The following is a 24,111-nucleotide window of genomic DNA, read 5'->3' on the forward strand; positions in this document are numbered from 1 at the left end:
AGAACTACGTATCTATATGGTAGTTATATAGGTATATTATATAGGCAGGTACATTGCAACCACAGTGTAGGTACACATTGTTATTTATGGTAGGTCTACAACTGTTACCTCCTTAACACTTTTTACAAACAGACATTTGCTCAAATTGACTGTTAAAACCATAGAGATATGCAATACTGTAATTACACTACCTACCTATATATAGTACATACACAGTTGAAATGGCATGTTATTGGAAGTGGAAAACATTTGATTGAATTGAGCTTCCCTGTTGATTGTCAAGCATGACATTTATTTCCAAAAATCTCATGGAGTCAAATCCTCTACTTAAAAACCCGAGATATCTGAAATTGTGATACCATGACTCCTTATGAAAGGCACTCTGTGTTGAAATGACCTAACTGTTTGTTGCAGATCGTTGATTGGAAATGCTGTGCAGGATCAAAAGGCACTCTGGCACACATACAGACATGTTAAGCAACAATTCCCCCTGCCTATATGACCAAACAACACTGCCAATGATTTCCTGAAAAGTATCATTTTTGCGTCCAAAAGCGTTATTGCTTTATTCCCAATGGGCAGAGGTTGCCGAGCAACTCTCCGATGGGGGTTGACGTGATCATACATTTCCATTCGTTAAGGATGCCATTAGATTACAACACATTGCAAAATGTTCCATCACTGTCCTCGCACTTTAACCCAATAAATCACACTTCACCAATAAGCTTGACTGTTTTAGGTACCTTTTGTCTCTCTTCTAATCTCGGTTAACCCAGAACTAAAATCTCACGTAATTTGGTCAGAAACTCGAAGTCCGTCCAAGAGATTATCTCTCTTCAAGAAAACTGAAACAGATGTCTCTTTTCAAAGACAATTGGTATTTATAGTGACATCACATTGCATTACTGTACATTTCTTTTCAACTACATAAGTGAAAAGCTCTCCAAACAAACAAAATCAGTGATCTTTAAAGGGGATACGATGTGATTGTGAACCTCACTTGGCAACTATGGTAAAAGATAAAAAAGGGCAAGTGTGATTTCAAACACTGGTAATTTCTCTACAGGAAAACACATCTTGACTAGACGACTAAGGTTGAGATTTCACAAAGATTTCAATGTAATGAGAACTCCTACTACTCTGCAATACATACATTTAGCAAGGGATGAATAAGGACTTGTGTTCAATTTAAGTCACGTTATGCTCTTACAATGTTATCGTTAGCCAGTGATGCATAAAATGACTATTTTGTGGCCTGGCTATTTCACCCTCCTGCTCCTACAGTATGTGCTCTGTGTGTGTGTGTGTTGGTTTTCACTGCAATTATCCAATGGTTCCTTCTCTAAGAAAGGAATACACACTTTGAGCTAAAACAAAACAATTTCACCCAGTCCAGTGCTCAACCAGCAGATTAGACAATATACATTCAATCACAATTTATACAGCCATCAATTTGAATGAAAACTGGCCAAAACAGGACAAGGACCAGGAATGGGAAACCCTTGCATGGAGTATGTGGATATCTCTATTAGATCCAAGCAGTACAGAGAGTGTTAGGCCCTGTGAGGGTCTGGCAGGGAGTAAGAGGGCTGAGTAGTTTTGCATTTTATCCACTAATGGATAATATGAGATATGGGGACAGGTAAACTGATCTAAGATCAGTGCCTAAGAGCAATTTATAACTGGAACTTAGAAGGCATAGGGTCCCACGATGATGGTGAGCCGGAGCAGAGAGCTGGAGCGGTAGTTGAGGGCATTGTTGTGGGTGACCATCTCCAGGTCGACCACGTGCTCCCGCGGTCCGGTCAGCGGCTTGGTCATCACCAGCATGGCGCTGACGTTACTGGAGCGCTGGTAGGTTAAAGGGATTATTTAGGTTAGCATGTTCTGAGGATGCTAACAAGGGTTCTATCACTACCATTATTTTACACTTGTTGGATAAAAACAAGCAATTGTCAATAAACATTCCTAAATTGTTGATAGAACAAAATACGCTAGACTAGGGTGGATAATTATTTTGTCTGTGAAATAGATAAATAGCAAATGGCAGCGTAAACACATTTTTGCACATTTGTCACAGTAAACTTGCAGTCACACGGTGCTATGTTGTATGGTCCTTCTACTACAACTTGGGGGAAAAAAATGCAGTTTATTAGGCTACAGATGAAATAAGTAATGATACATTTTACAGAGTGGTGAAAGTTCAGTGAACTTGATGCTCCTTTCCAGTAAATATTGAGGGTCTTAATTTGTATGCTGGTGACATGATTATCGGTGCTTGGCTGCCAATTGACAAGTAAAACTGATCTTGCGCTTATCCATAATCTCATCATGTATCCTCTGCAGTATGTACAGCTGTTGGCTGGAACAAAGCACATTTGCTGTTTATCGCAGACTTTTTGTGCCAAAACTATCGACAAAGTTAAAAGTGGGATGGAAACATATTGAACAGTTTTTTATTCTGTAAATTAAGTACCTTTTTATGTGCACTACGTCATTACGCACAGCTTTTTAGTCGCAAGAAGTCAGTTTGATGGAAACACACCACTGCTGGTAAAATTTGCATAATTTTTGGTGCAAATATTAGAATATTTGCCTCAAACCTACTTTTTATTTGCTTCAAACTACTTTTTAGATATCCAATAATAAATGATTTATGTGGGAAATGTATGTGAGCTATCCATTTAAAGGTAAGGGATCGCAATGAGGGGAAGTCAAAAGATGATTTAATTAAAGGGACTGTCTCACACGATATTCCCTAAATAGCAAAGGGCAACCAGAACATCTGAAACCACCCCCTACCACAAATAAGTGTTTAAATAACAGTAGATGAGAGATCATTCAATTATGCTACCACTTAGGTAGAAAAGCAAGTGACAAATGCTGACACCATCTGACATGATGGTAATGTTAATGCCTGGTGAGTGACTGAAACATCTCTGGGCTCACCCTGAGGAAGAACTCCCCTCCCTCGTTGCCAGACTTGACCCTGAAGGTGTTGTGCATGTTAGGGTAGACGCTCGTGGCCTGGATCTGGAAGATGTCGGCTGGGACGGAGCGCTCCGACGAGATGCTCATGTACTTGTAGACGATGGACGGCGGCAGGCCTCTGCACACTGTGGGCGACTGGCAGCTGCAACGCCTACAGACATGCAGAGACAGAGAGAACCATTGGATGTGGTCATGTTAGCAGATACTTTTATACATATTGCCTATGTGGTTTTTAGCTATGTGGTCATTTTAGCAGACACTTTATCAATCTCGTCCTTGTGGCTTTGTCTACAGTATGTGTTTTTTTTAGCTAGCACTTTTATTGATGTGGTTTTGTGTAAATGGTCATTTTAGCACTTTAATACATATTGTTTTAGCTATGAGGTCATTTTAGCTGACACTTATCCATGTGGTCCATGCTGTCTGTAACTCCCCACCAATGTGTGTAACTTATGTTGTAGCCTAGATACTGACTGAAAAGCAGGGGGGAAAAACACTTGCACTGCCTGGCTGCCTCCTGCTTATAGTTGCAATTATGTAATCTTAACCTTAACCTAAATTAGTTTATACGTCATGTCGATCATATCCTCCTAATTTTTGAGAATGGTTTGATCCCTCGGTATAGGCCAAGTGAGAATAAAAGGCTGAGTGAGGGAGCAGGGGAGGAGCAGCAAGTGCGTAAAGTTTTTTTGGCGTGAAGTAACACGTAAGGTTGTTTAGTGCACGGGGGAAAGGAATCCTCAAAGTCAAATCAAATGTTATTTGTCACATGCTTCATAAACAACAGGTGTAAAGTAACAGTGAAATGATTACCTCCCAACAATGCAGAGAGAAAGGAAATAGAGAAATAATAGAAAAGTAATAACACAAGTTAATAAAAGTAATAATAAACACACAATGACTTGGCTACGAGTCAATGTGCTGGGGTACGAGGTAACTGAGGTAGATATGTACATATAACTAGGAATAATGTGACAAGGCAACGGGATAAATAATCAACATTAGCAGCAGTGTACAGGGCCTTCAGAAAGTATTCATACCCATTGACTTATTCCACAGTTCGTTGTTTTACAGCCTGAATTCAAAATGGATTAAATATTTTTTTTCTCTCTCACCCATCTACACCCAAATACCCCATAATGACAAAGTGAAAACATGTTTTTAGAAATGTTTGCAAATTTATTGAAAATGAAATACAGAAATATCTAATTTACACAAGTATTCACACCCCCGAGTCAATACTTTGTAAAAGCACCTTTGGCGGCAACTGAGTTAGGAAGGACGCCTGTATCTTTGTAGTGACTGGGTGTACTGCTACACCATCCAAAGTGTAATTAATAACTTCACCATGCTCAAAGGGATATTAAATGTCTGCATTTTAATATTTTTTTATCCATCTACCAATAGGAAAACCTCCCTGGTCTTTGTGGTTGAATCTATGTTTGAAATTCACTGCTCGACTGAGGGACCTTACAGACAGTTGTATATGTGGGATACAGAGATGAGGTACTCATTCAAAAATCATGTTAAACACTATTATTGCATACAGAGTGAGTCCATGCAACTTACTACGTGACTTGCACATTTTTACTCCTGAACATACAGTATTTAAGCTTGCCATAACAAAGGCATTGAACAGTTTTATTTGTAATTAATTTGCAAAAATCTGGAAAAACAATTCCACTTTGACATTATGGGGTATTGTGTGTAAACCATTGATCCAAAAGTCTCAATTTAAATCAATTTTAAATTCAGGTTCTAACACAACAAAATGTGGAAAAAGTCAAGGGGTGTGAATACTTTGATGGCACTGTATGTGATGAGTCAAAAAAGTTAGTGCAAAAAGGGTCAATGCAGATAGGCCCTAGAAATGGGACTTCCTCTGACACCGCCTGGTATAGAGGTCCAGGATGGCATGGAGCTTGGCCCCAGTGATGTACTGGGCTGTACGCATTACCCTCTGTAGCGCCATGCGGTCAGATGCCAAGAAGTTGCTATACCAAGCAGTGATGCAGCTAGTCAAGATGCTCTCAATGGTGCAGCTGTAGAACATTGAGGATCTGAGGGCCTATGCCAAAATCTTTTCAGCCTCCTGAGGAAGAAGAGGCATTGCTGTGCCCTCTTCAAGACTGTTCGGTGTGTGTGGATCCTTAGTGATGTGGGCACCGAGGAACGCGAAGCTCTTGACACGCTCAACAACAGCCTCGTCGATGTGAATGGAGGCATGCTCAGCCATTTGTTTCCACGATCAGTTCCTTTGTCTTGCAGACATTGAGGTTGTTGTCCTGACACCGCACTGCCAGGTCTTTGACTTCCTCCCTATAGGCTCTCATTGTCGGTGATCAGGCCTACCCATAGCCGCGGGAAGTAGGGGTGCTGAGGGTGCTGCAGCACCCCCTGATAAATCACAATTAAAAAAATAAATACTCATAAAAAATGAATAATAATAACCAAATTAGTGCACTAGGCCTTTATTACTCCTGTATGAGCGTAGAAAAATACTTCTCAGCAGAGCAGAGAAAAATACCCCCCTCCGTTGACAGCATCCCCAGCCCAAGACATCATCCCGTCAGCAAATAAAGGTCATGCAGCCACTCTATGTGGTCATTTAAGGGTCCATACTATGTATACTATGTAACCAACTGGATTTGAACCTGGGTCTCCTTCACCCCACAATACTGTGTTAGCCCGCAAAGACTTCAGGTCCCAGTCAAGGTTACTCATCATGTGATTATCATCATGCATTTCACCGGACCATACTCACCCCTCTCCTGTCTTCACATAGGGCTCATGGCAAGGGTTCCTGGGGTAGCAGCGGAAACCGCCAAAGTAGTTCCAACACATCTCGTCCTCGCGGCAGTTGTTTCCTGTTTCACACTCATCTATGTCTGTTAATGGAGAGAAAATGTAGTCAATGGTAATTTCAATAAGAAAATAGCTTAAAATAGATTGAGTTTAGTGCAACTGTCTTGAGGTCTTTGTAAACAAGCAATGCGTAGCTTAAAACTAAATGTGAAACTATAATTTCTATCTCGTACTGTTTGTTAATCAAGTCAAATACTGACTTTATACCAAGATACAAGTAAGAATCTAGGCCTAAAGCCAATGAGTTATCATTGGGGATTCAGGTAAACAGGTATTGAGATTCATTATTATGACGTACGACTTGCTGCTGGTGTAAGAGAGGGCTAGATATTATACTAGTTGAAACAGGCCTATTTACCTTGGCACATTCGGTTGCCTTGGAGCTGGTATCCCTCGGGACAGGCACAGACATATCCTCCAGGCTGATTCACGCACTGCCACTGGCACATGTAACTCGAGAAGGCGCATTCGTCGATATCTACGAATATATAAATATTACGAAGTCAACCCTTAAAGAGGAGAAGGCTGACAGAAACTTCTCAGGAAAGAAAATATTAGATGTGAGTGGGGGGGGAAATCAGTATACATTAAAAGGTACTGATAAATATTACACGGAGATTACCAAACATTAGGAACACCTTCCTAATATTGACTTGCAGTACCTTGGCAGGAGGCTTGGTTAGAGGCTAGCTCATAACCCTGCTCACACTGGCAGATGAAGGAGCCCATGATGTTGTAGCACTGGTGCTGACAGGGGTTGCTCCCCTCACACTCGTTCACATCTGCAAGACAAGGAGGGACTAATAAATTAAAAGAAAAATTGCAGAAAGGCAGAGCGGAAGTGGAAAAAGTCTAAATTTCAGGTCCATTATGATATTCCAAGAGAACAACTTGACACATACTGTATAACAAGGCAATTAGAAATGCTAGACGGGCTCATTTTTCTAACTTGATCACTAATAACCAGAATAATTTGAGATTGCTCTTCTCGACCATTGATGGCTGATAAATCCTACCCCCGCAAACTTATTTGAACTTTTCTCCACATCTAAATGTGATGAGAGATAAGATAAAAAACATTAGGCTTGGTATCAGCCAAGCAAGACCTGATGAGAAGTTTGATGATATGTGCCTACCATGCAAAGGCACTATGGATTTATTCTCCTTGGGTGACACAGACATGCTCAGGAAAGTTGTCACGCCTACTCCCGCTCTCCCGTGTCAGCGCTCAATGTCGCCGGTCTACTAACCACTGGTCCTGGCAACCCACATTACGCACTTCTGGCAACCATCATTACGCACACCTGCTCCCGATCGTTATGCAAACCTGGACTTCATCAGTACCTTGATTACTTCCCCTTTATCTAGCCCTCAGAAGCCTCAGTCTTCAGGCTGTATTGGTTTTGTCACGTCTGCTCCCGCTCTTCCCTCCCTCTGGCGCTTGAGGGCGCCAGATTGCCTTGCATCACGCACTCCTGCCATCCATCACGCACACCTGCCTTCCCTCGTCACGCGCATCAGCGTTATTGGACTCACCTGGACTCATTTATCACCTGTTTATTTCCTCCCCTATATTTGTCAGTTCCCCAGCTCTGTTCTCCACGGCTGCATTGATTGTTTTTGTCTTTGTCTTCTGTATGCTGACGCTGTTCCTGTCTCATTCTATGTCCGTTATTTATTAAATGTTACTCCCCGTACCTGCTTCGTCTCTCCAGCGTCAACTCGTGACAGAATGCAGCAGCCATACATACGAAGCATCGGGGAGTACTGGCGTTCCAGTTGGTATGGTGGCATCGGCTCTGGGTCGCCACCGATGGAACCGTGGTTGCCTAGCCAGCTCGTCGGGCTTCCACTCCCTCGCTGGCTCGAGAGATTTCTTGGCCCCGGTTGGCTCGGATGGCGCCCATCCCACGTCGGGCCTCAGCTGGATCGTCAGTTCTTGTTTGCCCAGCCGGTCCATGAGTTTCTTTTTTAAATTTGTTTGTTTTGTTGGTGACGTCAGGGTGGATTTCACTGCCGATGGAACCGGGGGTGCCTAAGGAAGACCGTCGGGCTTCTCCGTGGCTTTCGATTGTTATTGTCTTCTGTATGCTGACGCTGTTCCTGTCTCGTTCTGTCTGTTATTTATTAAATGTTACTCCCCGTACCTGCTTCGTCTCTCCAGGGTCAACTCATGTAACAGGTTTTAGTTTTTCATGCCCATTCTTATTTTGTATATCTTCATGGTCTTCGTTCTTAAACTAACCAAATGCACTTGCTTCCTGACTCCCTGCATATATGCTACAGAATAGTGCCTCAACAAATGGAAACAGCAGAAAATCCAGACATCTCCAGAGAGTCGGCGAACAGGGACACCTAATCCACCAACCCCACGACCAACTGGCACAATTGGGTATGGCTCAACATCATCCGAGGGGCATCACCTCCAACTAGTGAAGGACCCTCTACCACGAGCTGCCCCAGCGAGCCAGTCCCCAGCCCATCCAGCAGTCCACCCAGGTCAGCGATGCCCGATTGTCCCGCCTGTACAAATATGAAGGAACTTCGTCTAAATGCCGTGGCTTCCTACTCCAGTGCTCCTTTATTTCGCCCATCAGACAGGAGTCCGTACCACTGAGAGGTCCAAGGTTGCCACAGTCATTTCCCTGCTGACTGGACGGGCGTTGGAGTGGGCTACGGCCGTCTGGGAGAGAGGTGAGGGGTTCCTATGAAAGGTTCATGGCTCTGTTCAGGGCGGTCTTCGATCATCCAAAGGAGGGCAGAGAGGGAGGTGAGCGCCTACTCCAACTCCGGCAGGGTGCCCAGACTGCTGCGGAGTACGCCCTCACCTTCCAGACTGTGGCAGCCTCCAGCGGATGGAATGAGCCAGTACTCTGCACCTTATTCATAAGAGGACTGTGCGAAGAGTTCCAGGAGCTAGCGTGTTAATACAACAACCTCTCCTTGGATAAGGTCATCCTGATGGCCATCTGTCTGGATAACCTTCTTCGGGAGAGTCAAAACCGCCATCGCCTCCTACCTTCCTTATTTGGCCATCCTGAGACAGAGCCTGAACCCATGGATGTAGGGTCCACACACCTACACGCAGAGTTTGGGCTCTGTCCCTATTGTGGTCAGGAGGGGTACCAGCTTCGGTGGAGCCCAACCAGGGGTCCACAACGGCAGAGGGACAGTCCCGTGATCATCCGTCTCCTGGGGTAGGCGTGAGTATTCCATCGTCATCACTTTCCACCAAACCTGTTCTGGTTTCAATTTCACTGGCTGGCTGTCCCTCATTTTGTCTTTACAGCTCTAGTGGACTCCGGTGCCATGGGGAATATCATTGCAGACGACACTACAGTGGTAGGCTTGATTACCAACAACGACGAGACGGCCTACAGGGAGGAGGCGAGGGCCCTCTCGGAGTGTGGTGTCAGGAAAATAACCTCACACTCCATGTCAACAAAACAAAAGGAGATTATCGTGGACTTCAGGAAACAGCAGAGGGAGCAGCCCCCTATCCACATCGACGGGACAGTAGTGGAGAGGGTGGAAAGTTTTAAGTTCCTCGGCGTACACATCACGGACAAACTAAAATGGTCCACCCACACAGACAGCGGGCTGAAGAAGGCGCAGCAGCGCCTCTTCAACCTCAGGAGGCTGATGAAATTTGGCTTGTCACAAAACACACAAACTTTTACAGATGCACAATCGAGAGCATCCTGTCAGGCTGTATCACCGCCTGGTACGGCAACTGCTCTGCCCATAACCGTAAGGCTCTCCAGAAGGTAGTGAGGTCTGCACAACGCATCACCGGGGGCAAACTACCTGCCCTTCAGGACACCTACACCGCCTTCACAAGAAGGCCAAAAAGATCATCAAGGACAACAACCCCCCGAGCCACTGCCTGTTCACCCCGCTATCATCCAGAAGGTGAGGTCAGTACAGGTGCATCAAAGCGGGGACCAAGAGACTGAAAATCAGCTTCTATCTCAAGGCCATCAGACTGATGGCCATCACTAACATTGAGTGGCAGCTGCCAACATACTGACTCAACTCTAGCCACTTTAATAATGGAAAAATGTATGTAATAAATGTATCACTAGTCACTTTAAACAATGCCACTTTATATAATGTCTACATACCCTACATTACTCACCTCATATGTATATACTGTACTCTATACCATCTACTGCATCTTGCCTATGCTGTTCGGCCATCACTCATTCATATATTTTTATGTACATATTCTTATTCATTCCTTTACACTTGTGTGTATAAGGTTGTTGTTGTGAAATTGTTAGGTTAGATGACTTGTTAGATATTACTGTATGGTCGGAACTAGAAGCACAAGCTACACTCGCATTAACATCTGCTAACCATGTGTATGTGACAAATAACATTTGATTTGATTTGACAAGGCCCTCGCCTCCTCCCTGAACATCACCTCTCCTCTCCTTTTCCGGTTCAAGCACTGCATAGTCAACCACTGGAAACTGGGACAATCAGACACATCACATCACCACTCATCATCACCATGGGACCCCTGCACCGAGAAATCCTTCCCTTCCTCATCATCGAGGCACCAGTACACAAAGTCATCCTCAGCCTCTCGTGACTCCAACCATCTCGTGACCACACCATCTCCTGATCGAGGTTGGAGATAAACGCCTGGGCACCCAGATGTCGGAAGACCTGCTTTCCCTTACCCTGTGATTCCATGTCGGTTGAGAGTCCTGTGGTTGCCCTCCAGGCCAACATCCCGGAGGTAACCAGGATCTCCAGGAGGTTATCTCCAAGACCTGTGCTACCTCTCTCCATATTCGTAGCCCCTGGGACTGTGCCATTGACCTGCTAGCAGACTCTGTGCACTGTCTACCCACTGTCGGTGGTTGAAACCAAGGCTATTGGAGGAGTACATCCAGGAGGCCCTGTGTTTTACTAATCTGGACCTGCGGCGTGCCTACAATCTGATCCACATCCGGGAGGGGGATGAATGGAAAATGGTCTTCAGCACAATGTCTGGGCACTATGAGTACTTGGTGATGGTTTATGGATTAGCCAATGCTCCGTCGGTGTTCTAGGCATTCGTGAACAAGGTGTTCGGAGACATGCTTGGGCGTCAGGTGGTCATGTATATTGACGACATCCCGATCTACTTGGCCAACTTGGAAGATCACACCGCCCACGTCCGGGTAGTCCTGGGACGCATCCTGTAGAACAACCTGTACATCAAAGCGGAGAAGTACCAGTTCCATCAAGCCACTGTCTCCTTTGGATACCGGATCAGCCGACAAGGAGTGGTTATGGATGAAAGGAAGGTCGGCAGAAAGGTCAGGGCCAGTCCCAACCAACATAAAGGGACAAGGTTTTTTGGGGTTTCCCAACTTCTACTGCCGCTTGATTAAGAACTTCAGCTCTATCGCCTCTCCTCTCACCTCTCTCCTCAAGGGTGACCCCCGCAAGTTGGTGTGGAGTCCTGCAGCCGATGAGACCTTCCAAAGACCGAAGGGGCGTTTCACCTCGGCCCCGTTGCTGAAACACCGAGACCCTATGCTGCCCTTTGTGGTGGAGGTGTCCTGAGTGCACATATCATTCCGCCCACCCGAATCATTGTCCTCATGCTTTGGGATGTAGACATCTGCCAGGCTCTGGAGAGGGAACCCGCGCCTGCTAGCTACCCTCCGGAGCACAGCTACATTCCCAAAGAGGTAAGGGATTGGCTGTTGACCTGGGCGTACACATCCCTTGCCGCTGGACACCCAGGTATCACCCGCACCATTCAATCCATCTCCGCTAAGTACTGGTGGCCAACCTTGGTGCACGACATCGTCCGCTACTTCAACACCTGCTCCGTATGTCCCCAAACCAAATCTCCCCGGCACGCTCCAGCAGGGAAACCCTTTCCGTGCCTCAGCAGCCTTGGTCTCATCTGTCCATTGATTTAATCACTGATCTCCCCTCTTCCGGGGAGATCAGCACAGCCAGAAGAGGACTGGCCAACCCTCAGAGCCTGGTTCCTCTCTATGTTCCTTCCTAGCTTCTGGCCTTTCTAGGGAGTTTTTCCTAGCCACCGTGCTTCTACTTCTGCATTGCTTGCTGTTTGGGGTTTTAGGCTGGGTTTCTGTACAGCCCTTTTTGACATTGGCTGATGTAAAAAGGGCTTTATAAATAGTTGGAGGTGTTAGACGTGTGGGAGAGAACACCGAGTCTGTTCAGAAAGCTCAAAGGCTCAATGCACCATTCCCCTCATACCCTAGCCTGCTTCCAGATATGTTTGTGCTGTATTTATTGCCAAATCCTATGGTCATTGACAACACAAACAGATCTGAGACCAGCCTACTCTTACCCTGCTGATGTAACTCATTTTGTGACGACAGTGATGGACACAAGGTGAGAATTATGTCATCTTGGAGGCTGGTAGTCTGTGGAAACAAGTTCCCCTTTCAACCACACACACACACACACACACTTCCAGTTAACAAAGCCCGGCTGATCCTGCTTTTGGCTGGTGGGATTGGGAGGTGAATAGCTCTAATGATCAAAGCTGGCCTCCACTCAGCATATATGAGGGGAAAAAGTGACGATACTGTCACCCTGCAACCTTTTTTCCCTAGAAATTAAGACCAGTGACAAGTTGACATGCTGACAGAGGTGAACCAATCCTGAAATCAAACTTGAGTTTGATGTAGCATATGTGTAATTAACACACTGTGCCAGAAATACGAGTGCAAAGACCATTAAAATATAGTACTTCTTGCCAGAATTGGATAAAACTACAACGTTGAAATACAACCCGCACTACAGAGTGCATGCACATATTGTCCCCCACCCGCCCCCAGAACATTTCATACAAAAAGCTTGGTTTACAAAGATCCCTGTGTCTTTGCAAGAATGCTGTGCCAAGCACCCCTATATATTCTCATTCCGTCAAGGTGTCAGGTTCAAAATGCTTCATCGCAAGGGGACTACTGAGGGAAGCCCCCCCACCCACCCACCACTTCAAATATGTAAACATCCAGGATGAGAAACTACTGTTTTGAGAAGGGCAACAGCTCTTCCTTTGAAATGACGAAAGAGAGTAAACAAGGGAACTAAAGCTTCTGAAAGGATATGCCGCAGACCAAATCAAATGCTAAAGACTAAAGCCCATAAGTAAGCACATGCAGTGATGTTGTGACTACTTTTTTGGTGGACCTATCTGTCCATGTCTGAGGTGGATGAGATGTGGGATGGCTCTAGTCAGTGTCTGCTGGTTGTCTCCTCTTTGGCGCTTCAATAATGAGTTTCTATTGAACCTTACAGTCAATGTATTGATTGAACAGTAGAATAATCAGGCTCTGTTCCAATACTTTAGAAATATGTCCTTCCTTCCTTGGGGAGAAATTACAAATCACTAATCTGACCAGGTTGGATTGGTGAAAGCAATAGGGTGGAAACCTTGCCTTCACATGATATTTTCAGTTACAAATGAGTGATTACAGTTCCTAAGGGTTTACCTAGTCCACTTCTAACACAAATGGGGCACAGACCTCTCCAGGCTTTTGAGCTGTGCAGGATGGAAATGAAGATGAAGATGAGCTAACTTGTCAAAAATAAACTTGCATGTAACATTGTCACAATTGAGTTAGGAATATTGTTACCTAAAGCAATCTTACTGGAAGCAGCCACTCATTTTTAGGAACTCATTTTAAGTTTGTCTCCACAGATCAAATGCTGAGGTCAATTCAAAAGTGTTTATTTATGCCCACATTTCCTGGAAAAGGAATCCCTAGGCTGTGTTCAGTAGGCACGTAGTGGGAAAAAACTTTCGGAAACAGAGTGAAATGGAGAGGTACTATCTGAACTTACCCAATAAGAAATACTTGTTTTCGTTTTCTATTGCAAAACGTTTTTGCTACTGTATATCCTAATGCACACAGCCCTGCTTTCTTCAGCAGTGCAACATAATAATAGCATGGCTAATTCCCTCCCTATGCCTTCCTCTTGGCCCTAACCCTTCAATGTTTGCCTATCTGGAAGATGGAAGCATTTTGATGAAGCTATACCACTACACTGCTCAAACCTTTCCAGATCTGTAAACATTAAAGAATTAAGGCTGGAGTTAAATCCCGCCCTGTGAACTTTTATTAATGGTTTAAGTGCCACGGTCTTATTAGCATTAGTTACCAGACTCGCAGGCAGCATGTGGCAAATGTTTACCAGTTGTAAGAACAAGACACTGCAATAACCTTTCTTGGTAACAGTGTATGTTTTGACTGTGATGACAAACTGGAAAAGTATCAATGCAAATGACTAAAGCCATTTTCTTTGGAGATGTTGCATCGTCTTGATTTTGTATCTGACACTGTATAATACTGTACAGTACATACCACTAATCTGTCTGCCTTTAGTTTGTGAATCACTCCAACTTAAGGACAGTCCCTCTGATGAAAGAAACAATATGATTAAATGAGAAAAAAATATGTTTCAGGAATGTGTTGTTGGCGACCATCTCCTTCCTTCCCTGAGCTCGGCTTGGCTGTCGCCCCATGTTGATTCAATGGTTTATGTAACAGCAATTGTTTCCCTCTACTGCCAGGATTTGGCATGTTGCAACTTGACTAAAATCTTGCACCGTTTGCCAACAGGAGATTGGAGGACGCACCCACACGCATGTACACACACACACACCCACACACACATGCATGCACACACATGCACACGCATGCACACGCACACAGAGACAAATGAGGACATTCTTTAATGACGGCTGCAAATCCATCATCCAAAGAAAGAGAGCAAAGGGGTAAATGGAAGTTAAGTGGTTCCCCACTTTACAGATCAAACACAATGCATCTTCATAACCTGCAGACAGCACATAAACTGTTCATATACGGTGTTATTGGCTTAACAAAATAGGACTACATGTAGTGTAAGATCTTCGGTGCCAGTAAGGAATTTCACTAGAACTGTTTTCATACAAAGTGCTCTAAACTTGAAAAGGGACTGCAATCAATTTGAATGAATTCCAATTGGAATGAATCCTGAATTGACTGAATGACAATATGTGATGGCTATCTTTTGCCTCAATATCTGTTCATAAACTAGCATCGGTAGTACTCCAGAGGGAAATCTGCCTGCTGGGATTGCTCATGCAAATTGGGGCTCCTGCAATGCTGAGTACTGTAGCCTTAGTACTGAGTTTGTATAACTGCACTGCACTACAGTCCACTTATAAGAATCAACCTCTGGTCAAAAACTGTTTGGCAGATCCATTCCTATATACTTCAAATGACATTCATCAGGGAGTGATGGGATCTTTGTATGTAGGATTAAAATGATGCTGGACACTTCCATAACGAATCAGGGTATTTGTATTTTACTATAGCGTGCCCTAATCCTAATAAACACGCCCAAGTTAAGTTGCGTGGGCTTACTCTTACCACGGCAGTAGTTGAGCTCGTCCACCACAAACCCAGCGGCACACTGCATGGTGCCCTGGCTTTGGAAGGGGCTCTGGATGACCCGTCGGACAGGCAGAGCAGGGGCAGGTGCCAGAGGACGCTGTTCCTCCACCAGAGGGGCCACGGTGGGCTCGTCGTCTCCATTACTGACGATGATCTGGGCATTCTGGGGCAGGCAGAAGTAGCCTCCGAAATGGTTGATGCACCTCATGCCGCCCTTGCAGGCGTCGGCCACCGTGGTACACTCGTTGATGTCTGAAACAGGGAGGACTGCATTCAGAGATAGACCTGGGTTCATATAGTAAGCCACGGCTTATTTTCTTTCAACTACTTAAGCTGCGCTTGATTGAGCTTGCCTGGCGCAATAACACCAGTGGAATAGCCCCAAAAGTCCTAATCCCACCCACCTGTCACTCCAGGTTGGAAAAAAACAAATAGTATTTGAACACAGGTCTGGTCGGAGTGTAACACCACCAAGTCAGCATGAGTGTACCAGGAAAACCCCCACCTCCACCATCAAAATGCTTGGTATACACATACTGTATGGTATGTGCGCAGTACGGTGTCTGCTAGAACTGATCGTATCTCTTCTATAGTGCTATTCAATTAATCTACTAATCAATCTATTCATTAAGTCAGAAACGTACAAGGACATTTGACAAAGTGTTGATAAGCACCTCTTACCTTTGCATTCTTGTCGTTCCATGTCAAATGTATAGCCATCTGTGCACTGCGAATAGAAATAAGGGAGGATAAGTATCTGGTCCTCAATTGATTGGTTTGTTGATTGATTGAGGGATTGATTGATTAATCGATTGATTAATTGATCTACAAAATACGTATCACATATCTCTGAAGATTTACAGTCTACATCTCATTAAATATGTAGTCTTATGCTCCTTTGTTATGCCACTTTGAGCCTATATATGAGGAAATCAGGCAGACAGCAATTAAGGAGTCAGCCTGAAGAACACCTGTGTCTCCCTAATTCACCCCAAAACAATGTGTTTAGTCTGTCGCCATCCAGGGTGGAATGTCTGCTCTCCTCGCTTGCTCTCTTCTGAGTCATGGGACTTGCCACTGTGTGTGCACGGGCATGTGTTGTCTCCAGTCTCCATGAGTCCAGACTCATGTTATTACCTCCATAATTCATCAGCTCCAACAACAACAACTTCAACTACAGTCATTTGTCGAGAAGGAGACATCCTCCACTGGAGACATGCCAATGCTATCCCACCCCATCAGTGTCCATTCCAAGCCCTCTGTTAATTTTCATTAACGTCCACTTGGTACATGAGTCAGGGTTGGGGTCAATTCACATTTCAATCCAGGAAGTGAATGAACATTTTACTTCATGAAATGCAAATTGTCCATTTTCTTACAATGACGATTTTCATTTCCTGAATTAAAAAATGTAATTGACCCCATCCTTGACTTGAATGAAATACCACTTTGAAAAACGTATATTGTCCTTCAGTACTGGCTCTTGCTTGTGCTGCCAATTACAAAAATAAATTTGTGGCTAATTTGCTGCAAATTAAGTATTGTGCGACATAATTTTGCAAATGTTGGCCACTGGTGGTGAATCTGCAGCAAACCTTAGGCAACAATAATATTTATTGCCACTAGTGGCAAACAGTTCGCCAGAGTTTTTGTCTGACAAACAATTCTCTCAAGATTCTATTTTAATCTGTGGCAAACGTGTGGTAACAATATGTATTAGTGGCAAACCAGAAGTAGTTCCAAGACCAGTAAGCATTGATGACCAGTCGGTGGGAGAAGACAAATCTATTGGAAATGCAAACCAAGTGATCTACCTACCGAAGTTGTACAGTGAGTGTCTAATTTATTAATTAAACATCCCAATAAACTTAAATCATGTTAGCTAATTGATGCCTGTTTAGCAGTTTTATGGGATAGAGTGAAACACATGTTGTTACAAACTGTCAGTGCCCCAGACTGGCTAGTCCTCAGCTAGTGGCTAGCGCTTAGCTAGATAGCTATCATATTTTTGCACAATTAATGTGGTAGCTAGCTAGCTAACTAATGATTTGCCTAAACACATTTTTAGGTAAAGACTTGCTGTCTTGTAATAACAAAAATCAATATGCTAGCGTCACTGATCAGTACCATGTTAGCTAGCACAACAGCTAAGTTAAAGTAGCAACAAGCAATATGAGCTGACTTGACCAGCTCAATATGAACTGACTTGATCAAACCTTAACTTTTGAAGATGGATCCCCTGCCCATACCCGTCCTGTCGGAAGAGGATGCATCAACACCCTGGAAATATGTTTGTGGTGTCACATGTGCTCCCTGTCCGGCCTCTAGGTCACCAGGCTGCTCGTTATGGCGCACACCTGTCACTATCGTTATGTGGATTATGACACTCACCTGGACTCCATCACCTCCTTGATTACCTCCCCTATATACAGTGCCTTGCGAAAGTATTCGGCCCCCTTGAACTTTGCAACCTTTTGCCACATTTCAGGCTGTAAAAATAAAGATATAAAACTGTATTTTTTTGTGAAGAATCAACAACAAGTGGGACACAATCATGAAGTGGAACGACATTTATTGGATATTTCAAACTTTTTTAACAAATCAAAAACTGAAAAATTGGGCGTGCAAAATTATTCAGCCCCTTTACTTTCAGTGCAGCAAACTCTCTCCAGAAGTTCAGTGAGGATCTCTGAATGATCCAATGTTGACCTAAATGACTAATGATGATAAATACAATCCACCTGTGTGTAATCAAGTCTCCGTATAAATGCACCTGCACTGTGATAGTCTCAGAGGTCCGTTAAAAGCGCAGAGAGCATCATGAAGAACAAGGAACACACCAGGCAGGTCCGAGATACTGTTGTGAAGAAGTTTAAAGCCGGATTTGGATACAAAAAGATTTCCCAAGCTTTAAACATCCCAAGGAGCACTGCGCAAGCGATAATATTGAAATGGAAGGAGTATCAGACCACTGCAAATCTACCAAGACCTGGCCGTCCCTCTAAACTTTCAGCTCATACAAGGAGAAGACTGATCAGAGATGAGCCAAGAGGCCCATGATCACTCTGGATGAACTGCAGAGATCTACAGCTGAGGTGGGAGACTCTGTCCATAGGACAACAATCAGTCGTATATTGCACAAATCTGGCCTTTATGGAAGAGTGGCAAGAAGAAAGCCATTTCTTAAAGATATCCATAAAAAGTGTCGTTTAAAGTTTGCCACAAGCCACCTGGGAGACACACCAAATATGTGGAAGAAGGTGATCTGGTCAGATGAAACCAAAATGGAACTTTTTGGCAACAATGCAAAACGTTATGTTTGGCGTAAAAGCAACACAGCTCATCACCCTGAACACATCATCCCCACTGTCAAACATGGTGGTGGCAGCATCATGGTTTGGGCCTGCTTTTCTTCAGCAGGGACAGGGAAGATGGTTAAAATTGATGGGAAGATGGATGGAGCCAAATACAGGACCATTCTGGAAGAGAACCTGATGGAGTCTGCAAAAGACCTGAGACTGGGACGGAGATTTGTCTTCCAACAAGACAATGATCCAAAACATAAAGCAAAATCTACAATGGAATGGTTCAAAAATAAACATATCCAGGTGTTAGAATGGCCAAGTCAAAGTCCAGACCTGAATCCAATCGAGAATCTGTGGAAAGAACTGAAAACTGCTGTTCACAAATGCTCTCCATCCAACCTCACTGAGTTCGAGCTGTTTTGCAAGGAGGAATGGGAAAAAATTTCAGTCTCTCAATGTGCAAAACTGATAGAGACATACCCCAAGCGACTTACAGCTGTAATCGCAGCAAAAGGTGGCGCTACAAAGTATTAATTTAAGGGGGCTGAATAATTTTGCACGCCCAATTTTTCAGTTTTTGATTTGTTAAAAAAGTTTGAAATATCCAATAAATGTCGTTCCACTTCATGATTGTGTCCCACTTGTTGTTGATTCTTCACAAAAAAATACAGTTTTATATCTTTATGTTTGAAACCTGAAATGTGGCAAAAGGTCGCAAAGTTCAAGGGGGCCGAATACTTTCGCAAGGCACTGTATGTCACTCCCTTTGATTCCTTCCCCAGGTGTCATTGTTCCTGTTTCATGACTGTGCTTTGTATTATGTTTTGTTTATTGATTAACTCACTCACTCCCTGAACTTGCTTCCCGACTCTCTGCGCCCATCGTTACAGAATGACGCCTCACCAAATTGAAGCATCAGGGATTGACACATTTTTTTGGAGGTGATGTCCGGGTGTCAGAACCGGAGCTACCTGGGAGGCCTTAGCCGGTTTGTCAGATTCCCATGCCTCGGTGGGTTCGACGGGTTTCCCTGCCTCAACGGGCTCGATGGCTTCCCCCGCCTCAACGCGCTCGACGGGCTCCCGTGCCTCGACGGACTCCCGTGCCTCGACCGAGGCAACCGAGGAGGTCTCAGCTGGCTCATCAGGCTCTCCCGCCTCAGCCGGTTCGTCAGGTTTCTGCGCCTCAGCGGAGGCGACCAGTCCTCTCCTAATCCCCGGAATCATCCCTGTACTTGGCGTCCTGCGGCTGAAGCTGAATGTGCCGGGGAGGGAGTACTGTCACGTATGCTCTCTCTCCGGGCCTCTAGGTTGCCAAGCTCCCGCGCCTCAGCTGGATCGACAGGTTCGGGCACCTTCGCAGTGGTGACTGGTTCGCTCCTGATCCCCGGGATCATCATCTTGGTCCCCGGGATCATCATCCTGGTCGGAGTCCTGCGGCTTGAGCCGTGCATCGGAGTACTGTCACATGTGCTCCCTCTCCACCTGTCACCATCGTTACGCTCATTATGACACTCACCTGGACTCAATCACCTCCTTGATTACCTGCCCTATATGTCACACCCTTTGGTTCCTTCCCCAGGTGTCATTGTTCCTGTTTCAGTATCATGTCTGTGTGTTGTTCATGTTTCTTGTTTTGTATTATGTTTTGTTTATTGATTAAATTACTCACTCCCTGAACTTGCTTCCCAACTCTCAGCGCACATAATTACATGTGGTGCATTCACTCATAACACTTTTCTGTGATAAATGAGTGTAATGTAATCTTCAAGCTTCATAAGGTAAGCAAATTCATACATGTAGTATTCTCATAAATGTAGCCTGCTATACATTTCATCTTTGCAAAAATCTGCTCTTTAAACTGCTAGCTCATCTTGATCATGTGTTGTTCCTTCTCTTTCTAGAAGCAAACAGTTACCAAGCAGAAACACAGATTGATTAGTTTGAATCAGTTGTGTTGTCGCTTGGCTGGAGAAATATCTCATATACTGTGGCTCTCTAGGAACAGTTGGCCACACATTTAGATTTAATAGTCCTGAGTCCCAGTTTATGCTAGCAATTATAATTTTTTTGTATAGCATTTGCACAAGGTAGAATCATTTGTTTTCTTGTTGAAAATATATAGCATGCCAGTTTCAGTAAGAAGCATAGCAAGATCAAGGCAACTTAACAGCTGACCCCAGTAATTGTTTTCAGTATCTTAATGTTTGTGTTTTCTGATTGTGTCAGTGCATGCAGTCATTAAGCATTGTACGAAGAACAAAGTTCACTCAAAGGTAATAGTTCTGAACTGGGTTTGATTTTTATTTAATAAAAAAAAATGGTTTCTTTTTCTTTTAACTTCCATTGGTTGAAAGCAAATTTCTTATCAGTTATCACTTAGTTCATGAACATGTGTTAGTTAAACATCCTAAGGTTAAAATCCCCATAGTTTTCACATTTCTCTCATGTAGGAAATATTCAGTCTTTGCTCATTTTTTTCCTTAGCATGCTGATAATCATTTCAAGTTGTATTGGATTTATTTTTGTATCTGTTATTAATACATTTAATATATGTAGTTTAGTATATTTAGTACATTAAGTATGTTTAAATGAACTTGCTGCTCACAGAGAAGCTAAACTAAAAGTTGTGTGATTTGTTTTATGTAGATAAGACATTTAATCAGTGTTGAGGAAGCTACTCTGAAAATATAGTTTTCCAAGCTACCAATTACTTCACACTGGAAGAAGTTAAACTACCTTTAACAAACAGTTTACTTAACTATATCTGAGAATTAGACGTTCATCCATGTTGTTGAAATGTCAAATTTCAAAGTTGTTGCAAACGTCACATTTGGATGTTTTTAAAGGTTAAGTTTAGGCATTAACTCTGAAATCTTAAGGTTAGGCATTAATTCTGAATGTTTAAGGAACAAGGTAAAGTTTGGGTTACGCTTAAAACAAAAATCTCAAAAACAACTTTCTATCATTGGATTTGAACTTGCAACCTTTGCGTATCAGAGGCAGATGCTTACACCCACATATGCCATCCCTGTCCACAATGCCCTTGCACAGCATTTCCCAAACTCGGTCCCCAGGTGCACATTTTGCCCTAACACTACACAGCTGATTAAAATGATCAAAGCTTGTTCATTAGATCATTTTTTGATTAGGCTTTGTAGTGCTAGGGCAAAAACCAAAACGTGCACCCCTTGGAGTCCCGAGGACAAAGTTTGGGAACTTCTTGTCGCGCGTGGTTGGGGTGAGCAGGTCAGCTGTTCGTTCACCCACACACGCTCGCAATTACCAATAACCCATCCACAACTGCCCGACTATAAGTGATAAAGTGAAAATCTGGAGGCCCGGAACCGACCCTAACCCGTAATATAGAAATGTTTTTGCTGTAGGCCACAGCCAGAGACGGTAGAAAGATTTTTTGACAGGAGGTGCATGCTTTTTTTTGCATGATTAAGATATGTTTCTGCTTATAATTTCCAACATTTTTGTAGGCTATTTGTTAGTCAACATATCTATAGATACATACAGCTTCTCTTCTGTCATTTATGTGACTAAATAAACCCTTGCTCGCCAGAAGAATGCCATATATCTATTGAATGAATGCTTCAATCTAGTTGACATTGGTTCTCTGTCATCTATGCTTCTTTAATGGAGAAAACATGTTAAGGGACCAGTGAAAAAATGCAATACCCCCCCCCCCCAAATAAAATTGAAAATATTTTCTGTGTAAAATGTCCAAATTTCATCAGTTTTACCGGTTGCAAGGAAAGAAAAGAGAAAGCTGTGAAAACGACCCAACATATTTCTGATAAGATTTCAGTTCGGCTTGGATGCATATTTTATGTGGTTGAAATACTATTAGCTTTAAGGATGCTGATAAAGATAGCATCTCTACAGACAGTATCTTTTTTTTCACATTTAATTTATTTTAATTTATTTATAGTTGTTTTTTTGTATTAAACACCCCATTTTTGTCCCACATTTCGTGGTATCCAATTGGTAGAAGTTACAGTCTTGTCTCATCGCTGCAACACCATGCGTCTCCAAAACACAACCCAACCAAGCTGCACTGCTTCTTGACACAATGTCCATCCAACCCGGAAGCAAGCCGTACCAATATGACGGAGGAAACACCTTACACCTGGCGACCTGGTCAGCGCGCACTGCGTCCGGCCCCCCACAGGAGTCGCTAGTGTGCGATGAGACAAGGATATCCCTGCCGGCCAAACCCTCCCCTAACCCGGACGACACTGGGTCAATTGTGCGCCACCCCATGGGCCTCCCGGTCGCAGCTGGCTCCAGTGGCACAGCCTTAGACCCCTGCGCCACTCGGGAGGCCCCTTACCTTAATTTAACTAGGCAAGTCAGTTAAGAACAAATTCTTATTTACAATGGCCAATTGTGAGCCGGCCCTATGGGACTCCCTCCCTTCCCAGCCTGGTGCAGGTCTACAATTTTGTTTCTGGTGTCCTTTGACAGCTCTTTGGTCTTGGCCATAGTGGAGTTTGGAGTGTGACTGTTTGAGGTTGTGGACAGGTGTCTTTTATACTGATAACAAGTTCAAACAGGTGCCATTAATACAGGTAACGAGTGGCGGACAGAGGAGCCTCTTAAAGAAGAAGTTACAGGTCTGTGAGAGCCAGAAATCTTGCTTGTTTGTAGGTGACCAAATACTTATTTTCCACCATAATTTGCAAATAAATTCATTAAAAATCCTACAATGTGATTTTCTGGATTTATTTTCTCATTTTGTCTGTCATAGTTGAAGTGTACCTATTATGAAAATTACAGGCCTCTCTCATCTTTTTAAGTGGGAGAACTTGCACAATTGGTGGCTGACTAAATACTTTTTCCCCCCACTGTACGTCAATGTTATTATCTGAGGCTACCCGGGAACATATCCCAGTCCACGGGCACTTCCTGTTTTAGTTTCTTCCTATAGGAGGGGAGCAACAAGATGGAGTCATGGTCAGTTTTGCCAAAAAGAGGGCGGGGGAGGGCCTTGTATGCATCGCAGAAGTTAGAGTAGCAATTTTCGTATGTGTTACTCACTAGTGTACAGCAATCGATATGCTGATAGAATTTAGGTAGCTTTTTTCTCAAATTAGCTTTGTTAAAATCCACAGCTACAATAAATGGGGCGGCAGGGTAGCCTAGTGGTTAGAGCGTTGGACTAGTAACCGAAAGGTTGCAAGTTCGAATCCCCGAACTGACAAGGTACAAATCTGTCGTTCTGCCCCTGAACAGGCAGTTAACCCACTGTTCCTAGGCCGTCATTGAAAATAAGAATTTGTTCTTAACTGACTTGCCTAGTAAAATAAAGGTTAAAAAAAATAATAATAATGCAGCCTCAGGATATATGGTTTCCAGTTTGCATAAAGTCCAGTGAACTACCTTGAAGGCCGTCTTGATATCCGCTTGCGGGGGGATATACATGGCTGTGACGGATAACCGAGGATAGTTCTCTTGGGAGATAATACGGTCGGCATTTGATTGTGAGGAATTCTAGGTCAGGTGAATAAAAGG

At 43.7% G+C, this 24,111-nt stretch overlaps 1 protein-coding gene across 2 annotated transcripts in view; it reads right to left on the bottom strand.

Moving 5' to 3' along the window:
• Positions 1-857: 857 nt before the first annotated feature.
• Positions 858-24,111, bottom strand: part of LOC112230414 (EGF-containing fibulin-like extracellular matrix protein 1) — a 28,920-nt gene continuing 5,666 nt past the window's right edge. For both annotated transcript variants that reach the window (XM_024396708.2, XM_024396706.2), the window contains exons 3-9: positions 15,966-16,011; positions 15,261-15,536; positions 6,519-6,638; positions 6,215-6,334; positions 5,756-5,879; positions 2,950-3,142; positions 858-1,851 (exon numbers count right to left, since the gene is read on the bottom strand). In XM_024396708.2, the coding sequence (XP_024252476.1) occupies positions 1,690-1,851; positions 2,950-3,142; positions 5,756-5,879; positions 6,215-6,334; positions 6,519-6,638; positions 15,261-15,536; positions 15,966-16,011 (1,041 nt within the window). In that variant the 3' untranslated portion in view covers positions 858-1,689. The remainder of the gene's footprint in view (positions 1,852-2,949; positions 3,143-5,755; positions 5,880-6,214; positions 6,335-6,518; positions 6,639-15,260; positions 15,537-15,965; positions 16,012-24,111) is intronic.

Source organism: Oncorhynchus tshawytscha, linkage group LG32 (assembly GCF_018296145.1).
Source record: "Oncorhynchus tshawytscha isolate Ot180627B linkage group LG32, Otsh_v2.0, whole genome shotgun sequence".
Lineage (NCBI taxonomy): Eukaryota > Metazoa > Chordata > Actinopteri > Salmoniformes > Salmonidae > Oncorhynchus > Oncorhynchus tshawytscha.